Raw genomic sequence first — 15,160 nt, 5'->3', positions numbered from 1 at the left:
GATCACAAAAAAAGTGTTCTTAGATTTCTGTGAATACCCGTTGTTATGGAAACAAATCAGAATGGCCACCAAACAATGTATCAGAGAAATTGGGTTTGTGGTCCACGTGGTTCATGCAGACACTTTTTGTTATCATGAAAATATTTTATCATGAAAAATCATCATTTTGGTCTCTGTTGCACTGCCATGTCCCCCCTTAAGTGATGTGGAGGCCTGCATGATCAGTTCTTGTCAAGTGTCTGGAGACGTATCGGCAAGAGAATCCCAGAACAAGGTCATAAGTAGACTTCCACCTAACTGGTAGTTAAACAGAAAAATAAAGAGGGTAGTGGGAAGTTGTCATCTCTTTTTGCTGCATTTGGCTTGTTTATTCAGCAAATGGTCAGACCAAATCATAATCAAACCAAAGTTTTGTGCCCAGTGAAAAAAAAAGAGAGAAGAAAAACCTATTCTATTCTGTTAGTTGTTCTTTGCTGTGAGGGTTTTTACAGCAATTTACTTGTGATTTTGTTTCAAGCCATTTGCGCAAACCTCAACATCTAGCAGTGTCTTTCTAAGTTTTGCATAGATCTTTCTGATTCTCACCTTATGTAATGAAACTCCGAAAGATGGAAAATTGCCTTTCTTTGGTTGACTTATGTGCTGTTGTTTTTTAAATGTGAACTTTCGTGCATTCATATATCGTATTGGAGGGAGATGGAAAAATGGTTGAGATGCTTACCAAGCAATACAGTGTCCATGAGGGTCTGGATTCGATTCCCGCTTCTCGCCCTGTCTCCCAAATTTGACTGGAAATCAAATTCAGCATCTAGTCATTTGGATGAGATGATTAACCAAGGTCCAGTGTGCACTTGGTACACTGAAAAAGAACCCATAGCAACAAAAGTGTTGTCCTCTGGCAAAATCATATAGAAGAAATCAACTCACACGCAAATATATCTGCATGTACTCTAGGCCAGACTAGCATGTTGAGTTATGCTTCTGTCAGACATCTGCCTAGCAGATGTGGTGTAGCGTATATGAAATTGTCCAAACACAGACAGCATCCTTGAGAAACTGAAAATTAAAAGTGTGTGCATGTGAGAAACAAAACAAAGCTTTGATCATTCAGCATCCCCTTAGACCCTCTCTGTTCACTTGGTCTTTTGCGCTCAAATTCACTCACACTTGTTGCCTATCTAAACTACACATGTAAGTTTTATTTACACACTCTGTCTAGAAGAGAAAGTAATTTTTCAACACTCTTCAAACAACATTATGTGTATTTCAACATTATGTGTATTTCAATGAAAACATTGCTGAGAAAGTTCACAAAATGTTTTGCCTGTGCACAACTTCAAAATGTCTTCTCATTTCCTTGAATCCAATGCCAATGACATTTACTGAGGTCAGACATACCACTTGTAAGTTTTACAGACTTTCTTTTCCAATTTCAATCAAGACGTCACTTCCTATACACATTCTGTACATTTCCAGTTACCACTCCAGCGAAAATCATATGGAATGATCAATATCAGAGGCATGTCCTAGGTTTATGTGATTGAATTTGACTGCACATGTGCCTGATTTTCTTTTCCAGACTTTTTGCCCTTCCAATTTGTATGGAATCAGTATCTATAGTTTTTCAGGCCTGATACAGCCCTGTATTCGTATTCATATTTCTTTTTATCACAACAGATTTCTCTGTGTGAAATTTGGGCTGCTCTCCCCAGGGAGAGCACGTCGCTACACTACAGCGCCACCCTTTTTCTTTTCTTTTTTTTTTTGTATTTTTTCCCGCGTGCAGTTATATTTGTTTTTCCTATCAAAGTGGATTTTTCTACAGAATTTTGCCAGAAACAACCCTTTTGTTGCTGTGGGTTCTTTTACGTGCGCTAAGTGCATGCTGCACACAGGACCTTCATTTATCGTCTCATCCGAATGACCAGCGTCCAGACCATCAAGGTCTAGTGGAGGAGAAAATATCAGTGGCTGAGCCGTGATTCGAACCAGCGCGCTCAGATTCTCTCTCTTCCTAGGCAGATGCGTTACCTCTAGGCCATCACTCCACGTGGCTGGATGAACTATAAACAATAAAGATAACATATTTTAGATACCAAATGGTGACATGTATTTTGTTTTCATCAATTGTTTCAATGTCAAATGGTATTTGCCTCCATACCTTTTTTTTTAATCAACCATTTACACAAACTAGGTAATCAAAATACAACCCTAATCAAGTTCAGTTTTGTTGGTATATATACCCTTGCTTTATAAATCAAAAAGATTGGGTGTTCTTAGAGTATTCATGAAGTAAAAAAGAAAAAAAAAAAGATTTATGCAATGTTCACATGCACACAAAAATGGAGATGGTACGTCATAAATGAATAACAAATTTTAAAGGGAAAAAAATAATTTTTTTTATAAACATACAATAAGAGAGAGAGAGAGAGCAATCCACATAATATATATACAGAAAGAGAGCAATCTACACAATAAGCAGGAAAGGTATATTTATGCCATCTGAAATGAAAGGCAAAATGTAAAAATGTCATTTTCTCCAATTTCAGTATATTTGTTTTTTATGCTCTACTCTTTCCAAAGTACACTTATTTGACATCAGGTTATCCTTCAGCTTAAGCAAACCAATGTTGGTAAATGAACAGATTTTCTCTTGTCATGTTTGGAAACAATTGTTTTTAACCCGAAATCATTCCCTTTCGATATGCAGTGCTGTTGGGGTTTTTTTTCTGTTGACATACCCATAATCAGTGATAACCCAGCTTGTTCTTGTGACTGGTGACATACATTCCATGCAGTTATGCTTTATTTTTGTATGCAAACATACAAAACTGCTGGTATGACTTACCTGAGTGTGTGGGCTTTAATATCACATTTTCACTTTCCCTCTATCATTTGCATAATATACTGTTGTTCTTTCTGTTTGACTATAAAATTGAAAAAAAACAAATCTTTTCAAAGATTAATTTGGGATCAGTTTTTCTTTTAGTGTAATCTAATGACTCCTTTTATCATCAAATGATTTATGTTACAAAATATTCAGGGTTTAGGAGTGTTTATTACATACTTTTAACAACTGATACATAGTTTGGTGTCATATACTGTACCATGTCTGATGCAAACCAGGCCTATCGGTCTGCTCCTCTTGGCCAAAATTTCACAGCAACTAAGTGTTAAGATGTCTCGCTATTAGTCTGTCGTCTGCTAGCCAATCAAACACCTTTTCTGGCTGGAGCGAATTGCTCGTTCACAATGGCCACCATTCTCTGCTTATTATGTACTTTTACCAGCATTTTATCCCATTGCTAAAAAAACTATACTGCATATGGTAACATGTATACACATTCAAATGGAATGAATTACTCAACAGGCATGTTCTAACAATTATACAATGCTTTTGACAAGTCCTTTTAATAAAGTTTTCTGATGTGCTCTTTTAATAAAAAAATTCTAAAGTGTTTCTGTGATTTTTTTTTTCCCCGATGTGTGTTGTCCAGGGTTTGTGTTTTCATTTTGTATAAAAATTCTAAGTACCAGTATTTCTATGTGAATTTTTTAGATGTGTGTTGTCCAGTGTGCGCATTTTCAGAACTTCATCACTTATAGAACTTTTATCTGCATGACAAGACAGCATCATAAGTATGCTACTATGTAGATATAGTACATAACTGGTGTGATGCCCAACCCCTCTTACAAAGTGGAAGAGAACAAAAAAACAAAACAACAGAAGGTAACCTTTGTGATGTTCTCTCAAAATCAACAGCCCTTTAAGGAAATTAACACTGCAACACTGTAATATATTGTGATAACAGTAGAAGCGTGAGCTTCGTTCCCACTGCCCTCATCCCAACCAAATACAAGGGTCATGCACACCAAGAACAGCACAGAGTGATAATGTGGGAAGCACATTCTACGACTGATTCAGATTTACACTGCTAACAACTCAGAATTGGAAAGATGCATTCATTTAAAAAAAAAAAAAAACTCAAACAAGTGGAGAAAAAAAAAAACCGAAAAAAAAACCCAAAATAAACTGCCAAGCAAACACTCTACATTTCCTTTCTGCTTAAACCAAAACTCTTTCTCCTTCTAAATTCCAACCTCAAAAATAAAGGGTGAGAGTGGTAATAAGTGGTTAACATTCAGTCACTCAGCTCACATTAAAAAAAAAAAACGACAACTGAACACAGCAGATTATGTACAACACCTCCTGTCTGTACTGATTGCCAAATGCCACCTTCTGATGAATGGCTATAATCCAGCACAATTTTCACAATGCATGATGAATGCACCTTAACTTCGGAATTTGAGAGTATGACAATTTACGGCTGTGTGTTTTCTCTGTTCATCCACCCAAAATCACCACAGACAATGAGGGATAAAAAGAGGTGGAACTGTCTAGAACAGTACCATTCTGATTCACTCAAATGAAACGGTCTCATTCTGATGCACTCTGTAGAAGTTTAGAAAATCGGATCAGTAGACACTGTATATCGCCTCTTTATTGCCCATACGCTCAATATGCAGGGAAAGTGTAGATGGTGACAACACAGGACTGTGCCCAGACTCAGGCCCTTCTCTGGTTCTGTCCTTGCTGATTGATGGAGACAGCTTTGCGCTGCGAGGACCAGAAGGCGGCAGTGAACGGTCCGTTCTGGCAGATGATGATGGCGATCAGTGCAGGGAAAAACATCAGAAACATCTGGCCCATGAAGAAGTAGGTGCTGATATCCAAGGGGACCAGCTGCTTATAAATGCCAAAACCAACTCCACCAAACCAGATCATCAGACACTGCAAAGAAAGCAAACCCTCATTTCTTTTCCTGCTTTAACACCCTTGGTGCTTGGGACAGACATACTCAAATACTTCTCACCTGTGTCTCTACTTTCAAGATTAATGTCACACATTCAATGACCTCTATGTTGTTGTTTTTTAAGGTCACACCCACAACAGCTGATAAAATCATCACTTTTATATATATTCAAATTTTGCACGCACACACGAAAATGTACATGTGATGGACATTCAAACATGAAAGGAGACTCATGAAACATTTCCAGACAGAAACCTAAGAAAGCAAAGAATCCAACAGAAAATATGCACACACCCCCCACCCCCCCTCCCAAGGCAGCGTACTCACCAGTACTCTGGACACGAGGATGGTGTGCTTGTCCTCGCTGTAACGATAGCGCTGGCCAATCCAGGGAATGTTGGTCAGGCCCAGGTACATACATCCATTGATGCGATGGAGGTAGGCATGCAAATCATCCACTGGAAAGCCCTGAAACAGTTCACATCATGTCCTATTTACCCCATCACTCCCACTGTTCTTAATGCTTGTATATATGTACACGTGTGTGCACAAGAGCATATCAATGCAAATGTGAAAGGTTATATTTGTATGTTTCTTTTCTTTTCTCTATATTCAATTAGCAATCAAACTGGATCCACTGAAGTTGACTAAGAAAATGTTTACAAACCCCAATAACAGTGCAGGAATATGAATGTTCCACTGCTCTGCAGGAGTCAACATTAACTCGCCTTTTTTTTTTTTAATACATTAAAGAAAGAACAGTGTTTCCTTTGAACCTAAAATTGTTATAAAACAAAACAGTTCATGTAATAAGGGTGAATCTTGGTACTTCGACTATAGATCCCAGATCAAAATAACATATACTAAATTTAGTGTGAAAAACATTTGGCACATTGAACATTGCATGTTATGCTCCCAAGGACAGGAGTGAATCATTTTTGACTCACTTGTGCAAACAAACTGAGTCTATGTTATAACCTGGTGTTCGGTTGTCTGTGTGTGTGTGTGTGTGTCTGTGTATCCATGGTAAACTTTAACACTGCCATTTTCTCTGGAAATACTTTGTCTGCCAATACCAAATTTGGCTTGAACATAGGTGGAAAAAAATTCTTCACAGTCATACCAATAATGCGAATAGGTTGTACATCTCCTGAATTTAACCGTATTTCCAAAACATCAGCAGTTTATTTCGTTGATGCTGGTTCTGGAGTCTGAAAATGCCATTTCCCCTTTGCAGCTGCCTGAACGTCTTGTTAGCAGACGCCATGACATTGTTTTTCTTCTTCGCAATTAAAAGCAAAGAAATACAAATTCTGGACTGAACACATACACTGACACTAACTACATTATTGACGTGTTTACTGCATATGAATATTCTAAAGTGGACACTGAATTAACTAGAATGAACAGAAAAGAAAATTTGAATCGGCAATTTCACTAAGGTCAGCCTTGTCTACACTGGTTTGTGCAGATCTTGACATGTTGCAAAACCTGACGTGATGGCAATGTCTCTTTTACCGCCGAATTAAAAGAATTTTTAAAATAATTATCAACGTGTTTACTGCATATGAATGTTTTAAAGTGGATACTGGTTTACTAGAATGAACAGAAAAGAGAACTTGAACGGACAGTGTCGTAATTACGATGCTTGTGGAACAAGGATTTCTGCAGATCTATACATATCAAACACATATTGCACTCTGTTTCAGGCGATGGGAACGTCTCCTTTACCTTGGACTTGAAAGAAATTCTTAAATGCCCGAGATATACCAAAATAACATGATTTAAACAGCGTTTTCACTCCAATTACCGTTCTACTGTTTATTCCGCAAAACAAACATGCTCAAATAATATTTTTTGAACGTCATTGTTGAATGCCACATTAGCACAGTGCACAAAACCACCCGAATATCAGTGGTTCGAATCTGCTTTGAAGCCTTAATAATTATATAATAACGAACAGAGAACACATTTCAACAAACTTTTTTTTTTTTTCAGTGTGTATCACTAGTGAGTCCCAAAGGCCTTGCTTTTCTTGTTTGTTGTTTTTGATTCAAAGCACATTTGTTTGTTCATTGTTTTTAATACAAAGTGAGATTTCATCAAAAGAACTCAGAACTGACTCTCAGCCGGATCTAAATAACGCATAATGTTTGGCACAAGAGTTCCAACAACACAGAACAGATTAGAAACAGGCCTTTTACCATCATTATGGTTTGGGTTTGTTTTTTTGTTTTTTGTTTTTGGTCAAATTCCACAGTAGCATTGCAACAGCTGCTGTTGGCAACATGATACCACAGTTTCATTCCTTTCCCCCTCCCCCATTTTCTCTCCAGATTTACAGAGATCTCAAGAAGCTCCTCTGGGGCTTTTCTGCCGCAGTCACACTCAACTGACAAGATGCTTTTTTTTTTCTTTTCTTTTTCTAATACGGAGATTCCAACCCCAATTCCAACCCCTGTCAAGTGTTTGCAGGAACAATCATGAAATTTGGTAGGGATATTTTGAAATTGGTAGGAACACTCAGACTTCGAGCCACATCAGCAAACATACATTTTATCTACAAGGCATACACTTGCGCCTACCTGCAACACAGTGTAACTGCTACGATTTAGCTGATTGGTCCACGCAATGCTGTTTCAATGTAAACACAAACGTGATTAGCTAAGCATCATCACACTGAGACCAAAGTTAGTAGTGACTGCCCTGGCCTTATGATCGATAGGCCTAGAGCATCTGGGTAATGTTACAACAGGAAAGCATGCGAACATGCTATACAGTCGAAAATGAACTCCTTGGAACAATTCTGACATTGGCGTAGAGTCAGAACAAACTGGTCTAGCGTAATACTGCGAAATTGTAACAGTTAGCATCTCTGTTAATAAAATGGAAAAGTGCACTTACCTCTCACATCCCGATATTTTCAATAAGGTTTCTCATATCAACATTACGAATCATTCAACAGAGAACAGTCAATACTTTAGAATAAGATCTATTTACGTTATTTCTAATCATAGTGAACTCCACTGCAATCCATATAATAATCTAATTTCACTGTTATTAATATGATCAAGCATTAATTTCCCTCTTTGTATAATGTGTTCCTTAAGGATTTACGCTTGGTTCTTCAAACACACAAACAAACTGCACTAACCACACACAAACTGCACTAACCACATATTCGCCTAAATAGGTAACGGCCACCAGGTCAGCCACAGCAGACAGGAGCAGCATGAAGAGGTCAAAACGCAAGAACTTGTTGATGTCCACCTGACGGATGTGGATGTTGACACGGCTGCCTGTGCGCACCAGCTGCACTGCCATCACTATCGACCACAAGCAGCAGGGCAGAATACCGTACAACAGGTGCTGCACAGAGGTGACATGTTAAATATGGTTTCTAACAAACTGTCTTTTTACACAACAGCCCTATATTACCATAAGCGATTCTGTATGCAACCAAAACACAACCAATATAAGGGTTCAAATTCAACTTTTTTGTTTGAGTGCCAGTCGGCAGTCTGGACAAAACATTTGAGTGCCCAATTGTGGTTTTGGGTGCCAGCATAATAAAATGAAATAAAATGATGCCAAGGAAAGTATTTCTGCCAGGCGTCATTGTACACGTGCTGACGCTTTGATTCGTACTCCTGCTGTTTATTCTTTTTGTCATCCTGAGCTTTTGTCTCTGTTTCGGGAGCCTTTCTTTTAACATTGAAGATGGGAAACATCGTTCGTCGCTGACACACCATGAACGTCAACATCTGATCACGCACGCGCAAAGATGCTGCTCCACAAAGCAAGCTGCAGCAGACGACGCTTCACATTTCAATCGACCATGTTCGAGCTTGCTTTCTTGGTATGTCTTTTAATTAATTTTCTTTTGCCTCTATCAATTTTTGAGTGCCAACTGGGCACTCTCGACAGAAAATCTGCCTGCCTGAGGCAACTTTTCGTAGCATTTGCACCCAGGCACCCACAAAATTTGAACCCTGAATATAGAATTCTTGCCACATGATTCCATGTTTTTTTTTCCGGAGAAAGATGCCATGTTACTGTTCGATCAATACATAGATGCTTGAAGAAAGGATTAAGTGCATAAGAATTTCCCAGTATCCCACACAACCTAATACCAATAATATCCCCAGAACTGACTGGTGATGTAAAATGTTGTTTTGACATGAAATATAGAAAGCCATCAAATTTCTGTACTTACAGAGTCTGAGAAGTTGCTAATACGACTGTGTTCGATAGACATCACAACAGCAGATCCAGCATAACTCTGAAACATTCACATTTCATTTTTACATGAAATGAATATGCATATGGCACAGTCAAATATTCCTCTTCCAAATAGAATGCATACAATATATCACTAGTCTGTGTTATAAACCAGCATATACAATTTATAAAGTAATGTATAACCCTTTGTCAACATATGTGCATATCTATATATTTTTCTTTCTTTCTTTCAATGATAGTTTGTCCTGTATCATGCATACTGATGTCTTTTAAAGGAAAATCTATATCATGTACACTGACAAACATGAACAACGAAGGTAAAGTTAATCTAACAATGTTTTTGCTGTTATGTGTATGTGTGTGGATGCATAAATGTTGTGTTTGAACATATACATGAGCATGCATAATATGTGTATACATCAATACTTTATATGCAGTTGTGTAGCAAATAGTACCACTAACTGGATATCTGATCTAAAGTGTTAAAATTTCTTTTGAGCTCATGATCTTTTCCCAGGGCCTATCATTATGTTTTTTATCATACCAGGCAGTGCTCAGATTTCAAGTGTGTAACACTACTGACCACTAAGCGAGACAGTGTGATGGCTGTTCTGCAGGTGATGTCTACTGAGTTGCGACACACAATCCATGTAAAAGCAGGCATCAGCTGCAGAATGACACGGGTACATAGCAGAAATTGATGCTGTATATCCACCACTGGGTTTGATGCAGGATCAAATGCCTGCACATGAACAGTTATGAGTTAGACAATTCATCATGATTTCAAGAAGCAGATACCACTTCTTCACTTAAACACTATAAGGAAAATTAATTCTCTGCTGCTTTTCCCAGCTAAATGATCTAAACAAACTCACAAAGTGAAAAGCAGGGGGAGAAAAATGGCAACTGTTGTCAGAGCAACAAAGTGTTACTCTGAATGCAACCCCCTACACACATTTTACCCCCAAACTCATGTAAGAATCAGTCACTGAGAACACAAAATATCAAACACTGGCAGTTCTTTAGAATATAATGTCAGCACATTGTCACATCATTTTTTTGTTCAAATAATCTTTATCATGCCCATGCTTAAATGAAATCCTGTTCACACATCTTGTCAAGTACATTATAAACAAGAGAGGCTAGGTCTTCAAGACTCACTTGTGAATTTTTTTTTTTTTTTTTTTTTATCTTCATAATTGTAATTTTATCTTCATAATTGTAATTGTTAAAATGTGTTCTGTATTTGTTAATACAAATGTATTAACAATACATCTGCTTTGGGTTAAAAAGAAAAAAAAAGGCCTGAGCGCAGATTCGAACCCAGCATGTTTGGGTGGGAAGATATTGTCTTAGTCACTGCACTATTGAGGATTCATGAATGATGTCCAAAAATTAACATTTAACCCCTGGGCTGCCTACATGATGAGATAACTCATCAGCGCAAGCATGTACGCTTCACTGCCATAATGACGAGAAAACTCGTCATAGAAATATTCTGGCTTTTCCCTGGTTTGCATTCAGTTCATTGACAAAAATGATGGTAGCTTTAGCTTGGGGAATCTTTCTAGACTCTATTCATAACTAGAATTAGTAGAAACACCATCTATGTCATGAGGCAGTCCTTTATTTGAACGTTTTGGTTGGGTTACTGGCCGCAGTGTTTGCCGGACTCCTCTCCTTGCTCGCTCAACAAAATGTTGGACTGACGCAGTGCTCAAGGCATGCGATCATGGCAAACTAAATCAACCAAGATTTCTTTCTTTAGTTGATGCTCAGAAAGAATTGATGCCTAAATTTGAAGGAGAAGACAGTGATTTCTTTAGCTGATGCTCAGAAAGAATTGATGCCTAAATTCGAAGGAGAAGACAGTGATGAACATTTATAGGACGATTTGATAGAAAATAAAGGGAGCAATCAAAAGAGTGGCCAAGATACAACTATCAGTACGTGATGCCGGCTGTACAGCTGTAGCAGCCGACAGAAAGTGACCGAATTATTAGCAGGACACAGTGTGAGCTATTTTCTTGGCACTCAGCCAACGCAGTCTGATGAGAACTGGATAAAGTGACCATGTGAGAGGGGTGAAGAGGAGGGGGGGGGGGGGGGGGAGACTGAGGGGTGTGGCCTCACATCCATCTGCTCACTTGGAGATGTCCCAATGCATTGTGTATCTATCTCTTTTTTTTTTTAAATTATTGTGGTTGTTCTAGTATGATTTTGTGCATGCAGATATCCATTTGTCTAGAAAATATTATATTTTTGTGCAAATTACCTGACTAATGTTTGTAATGAACAAGTTGAAAATGTGACAAAAAACAAAACACTGATTTCAAAACAACAGCATGTCACTGAAAATATATAAAATGGGAAAACATCATGTTCTGTATTCTTTATTCATTTACCTTTCAGAAAATATATGTTTTTATGAGTCTTTCTCCAATAACAAAGAGCACAAATTTTTTTGAAAACTTATACCCGTTTTTTTGTGAAAAAAAAACCTGGCAAATAGATTTCACTAAAATCTTATTTTCTTGGCAGTGAAAGGGTTAAGATGCTTTTTTAAGAGCGAAGTGATAATGCCCTTTAAATCATTTTAGTGTATCTCAGGAATTTAAGAATTCTTTAAAGTCCAAGGTAAAGGAGACGTTGCCATCACTGCAATCACACTGCAACATTTAGCCATTTTCTCTGGATCTTGATAGATGTGCAAGTTTAGTCATACTCACTGGAAAAGTATGACATGGTCAATTCAATTTCTCTTTTATGTTTATTCTAGTTAATTGAGTATCCAATTTAAAAGATTCATATACTGTAAACATGTCGATGATGTAGTCTTCGTCACTGTATCTGTTCTGTCCAGACTTTGTATTTCTTTCCATTTAATTGCGAACAAGAAAAACTAGGTCTCGCCATCTCTTTACTCACCATCGCCAACGCTACTGCAACTGGGATGCGGTAATATGGTCTTTTCAGAATCCCGGAAATGGCCTCAGCGAACTAAACTGTTAACGATATGGGAAATATGGCTTAATTCGGAAGACTTAAAACTATCAATATCATTGGTATGACTCACTGACTGTGAAGATTTTTTTCCTATTATCTTTAAGCCAAATATGGTATTGACGGACAAAGTATTTCCAGAGAAAATGGCAATGTTAAAGTTTACCACGGACACACAGACACAGACAACCAAACACTGGGTTATAACATATACTCACTCCGTTTACACAAATGAGTCAAAAATCTGAGTGAACCTGGTGAATCCATTTATATCATGTGCACCTGCTGCAGAATGAATTTCACAACCTTTTCTGAATCTGTTGATAACAATGTTAAATATATAGGCTACATGTATAAACCACACTATAGAACTGAAGCATCATATCCAAAACTGCAGTTCAATGTTTTACTAAGAAACGTAATGCCAAACAGGTCACTTGCATGACAAAAGAAAGCTTTAATCTGTGATACTGAATCAGAATGCATGCTTAAGCAGGAGAGCATATATATTTTATTGTTAATCTTTTGTTTCCAGGATAAAGAACCCTTCTTTCCTCCCTCCCTTCAATGGATTGACCGCGATCATTTGTTGATTATTCTGTCGCTGGCTTAGAACCCTTCCTTCCTCCCTTCTACGGAGTGACCACAATCATTTGTTGATTATTCTGTCACCGGCTTGGTGTTGGTGTGCTGCATGGATTGGTCAAATACAACTTTTAAATTCTTAGCTCTCAAGCTGTCAGGAACGGGAAACGGTTATCACGGCCTATACTGGCTATAGCTTAGGCGTTAGCCTTTTTGCATCTTTAAGTCCCGAAAGACAGACTATCAATAAGCAGATAGATAAAATCATTGCTTACCTCCGCAAGGGTTTCTTTTGAATAATATATAACAAAAGAACCCGTGACTATGGAAAAAATTGCGTCTGCCCATAGAATAATTCGCAGTCGCAGTGTGCACAGGAGCAAAGAAACGGCAATGGAGATTCCGACTCGCACTAGATCTACAGTCGCCAGCATTATCTTGGTAGTACAGGATAAATCACACTTGCTGCTACTGCTCCATCAAGGAAAGTGAAAGTCATTTTCTCTTTTTCGCTGTAGTCTGTTGTTCTTGTTTACAATTATCACTTTTATATGTCATTTCTCCCGGAATATTCCGTTTGAAGTGTCACCAGACTGTCGCGCCCTCTACAACAAGAAATAGTGATTGGTTCTCATCTCAAGGGACATCATTCACATCACATGATCATAACACGAATGATTGAGGCGATTAGATTTTAGCCTTTTGTTAACCTTAGAGCCTGCATTGTCTCGTGATTCTCATTCGCGATCGTTTGTGATCAGTTTAAAATGCTATTTTCCCCACATCGTATTTACCTTTTTTCACCTTCGTATTTTTCGCTGTTTACATTATTAGCCCAACTTGAGATAAGAAACGGGCGGTCTTGTCCACAGGCCCATATAATTACGCAGCTTGTTTTCTATAGTTCTCTCCCAGACTTATGAGGTTTCTGCAGTGATGGAGAATATGTCTGCTCCGCGTCACCGCCAGAATTGCGTTCCACCACAAGGACACAAATCGAGGAAACGGCACAACATGTATAATTTTATGGTAGCGTTTGCACACGATTAAACTTGTGCGATTAAATTTAATGCGTCCTTTCTGTCGTCGAAAGCTAGCCCATTGACTTCGGCGATCCAGCTTACAGTTCAAAGTTGGTTTTGTGATGAACATTTTCAGCAGTCAATGAAACTCAGTAGTCGACGGAAACTGAAGATCGTTTGTGCAGTCGGTTCAGCTCACCTGGTCTAGATGTTTGGTGCATATCTGTTATGCATATGTGTGTGAATGTGTGTCTGCATGTTTTATATTTATTTGCTTATTTATCATCATTGTTGTCTTTTTTTTGTCTTTTTTTTTGTACGCTTATAGTTGACTTCATCAAGTTTTTGCGCCTTATAAATATTATTATTATTCGTAGTAGTTCTTCTTTTATGTATTTATCTATTATTTATGTATTTATTTACTCATTTCTTTTTGTTTTATTTTATTTTATTTTATTTTTTGTTTGTGTGTGTGTGGGTTTGTTTTGTTGTTGTCGTTGTTTGTTTGTTTTTCTCAAAGCCTGACTAAGCGCGTTGGGTTATGCTGCTGGTCAGGCATCTGCTTGGCAGATGTGCGGGTGTAATATATATGGATTTGTCCGAACGCAGTGACGCCTCCTTGAGCTACTGAATCTGAAACTGGTCTAGATTTCTAGTCAGTGGAAGCTGTCTTCTTCAGTTGGGGCTGGCATGCCATGGTTTGAAGTGAGATTTGGTGATGGTCTTCAACCCTGCATGCGCCACTGCATTTATTTAAGTTCTTCGTATGGTCGTTTTCCGTAAACAGCTACCGTTTTGTCTGCTTTCTTGTTTCCACAAGAGGGAATCTACTTTAGTGCGAGTCCGACGAAAACTGGCTGGGCATTTTGTTCTGCCATTCGCGGCGGCCATGGGTCGCAGAATGCCAATTATTGTTCACACGTTGGCGCGGTGTTTGTTCAACATTGATTTCTGCTGGTTTTTATCACTGGTTAGGGAAACATGAAATTGGGTATGTGTGCATTGAAAGTCAATGACACGTGTTTTAAGTTTGGGTTTATCTGCATGGTTGGTGTAGCTATCTGCGGCCAATGTTAATTTCTTGTGATGTCGTACAAGTGCGTCAATATCACTGACGATGCCGGAAACTCCGCCCCCCACCCCCCCACACCCACCCCATACCCCCCATCCCCCTCAGACCCTCGATCCCGCCCCCTCTCTTTCGGCCGCGCTCACTGTGAAAGAGTTAACATGTGAAAAGACATGGGAAAATGATGCACTCATAAAACTGCATTTTAAAATGTCACGTGCCGCTGCTCAGTCAGTGAGACACGTGCGATAGAATTTTCCACCCGTTGAAAGCACGGCCGGCATCAATCAATCAGTCACTTTATTGTCTCAGTGAACCAGAGTACAGAAATTCGACGTCAGGGTCAGGCTCGTCCATCTTAGAGAAAATATCTTAAGAGAGATTAAAACTTTTTAAACTGGAGACATTCATTCCATCATTAAATC

The 15,160-nt window shown here is 38.4% G+C and overlaps 1 protein-coding gene across 1 annotated transcript; it reads right to left on the bottom strand.

The window, feature by feature from the left end:
• Window positions 1-1,744: 1,744 nt before the first annotated feature.
• On the bottom strand, window positions 1,745-9,792 carry LOC143288490 (uncharacterized). Its single transcript, XM_076597055.1, has 5 exons — window positions 9,640-9,792; window positions 9,031-9,096; window positions 7,989-8,183; window positions 5,142-5,282; window positions 1,745-4,792 (listed from the first exon to the last, which is right to left on the bottom strand). The coding sequence occupies exons 1-5, from the start codon at window positions 9,718-9,720 to the stop codon at window positions 4,568-4,570; spliced, it is 708 nt and encodes a 235-aa protein (XP_076453170.1). The 5' UTR covers window positions 9,721-9,792; the 3' UTR covers window positions 1,745-4,567.
• Between the last annotated feature and the right edge of the window lie 5,368 nt (window positions 9,793-15,160).

This window comes from Babylonia areolata, chromosome 12 (assembly GCF_041734735.1).
Source record: "Babylonia areolata isolate BAREFJ2019XMU chromosome 12, ASM4173473v1, whole genome shotgun sequence".
NCBI lineage: Eukaryota > Metazoa > Mollusca > Gastropoda > Neogastropoda > Buccinidae > Babylonia > Babylonia areolata.
This window is presented reverse-complemented; position numbering and strand designations above follow the sequence as displayed.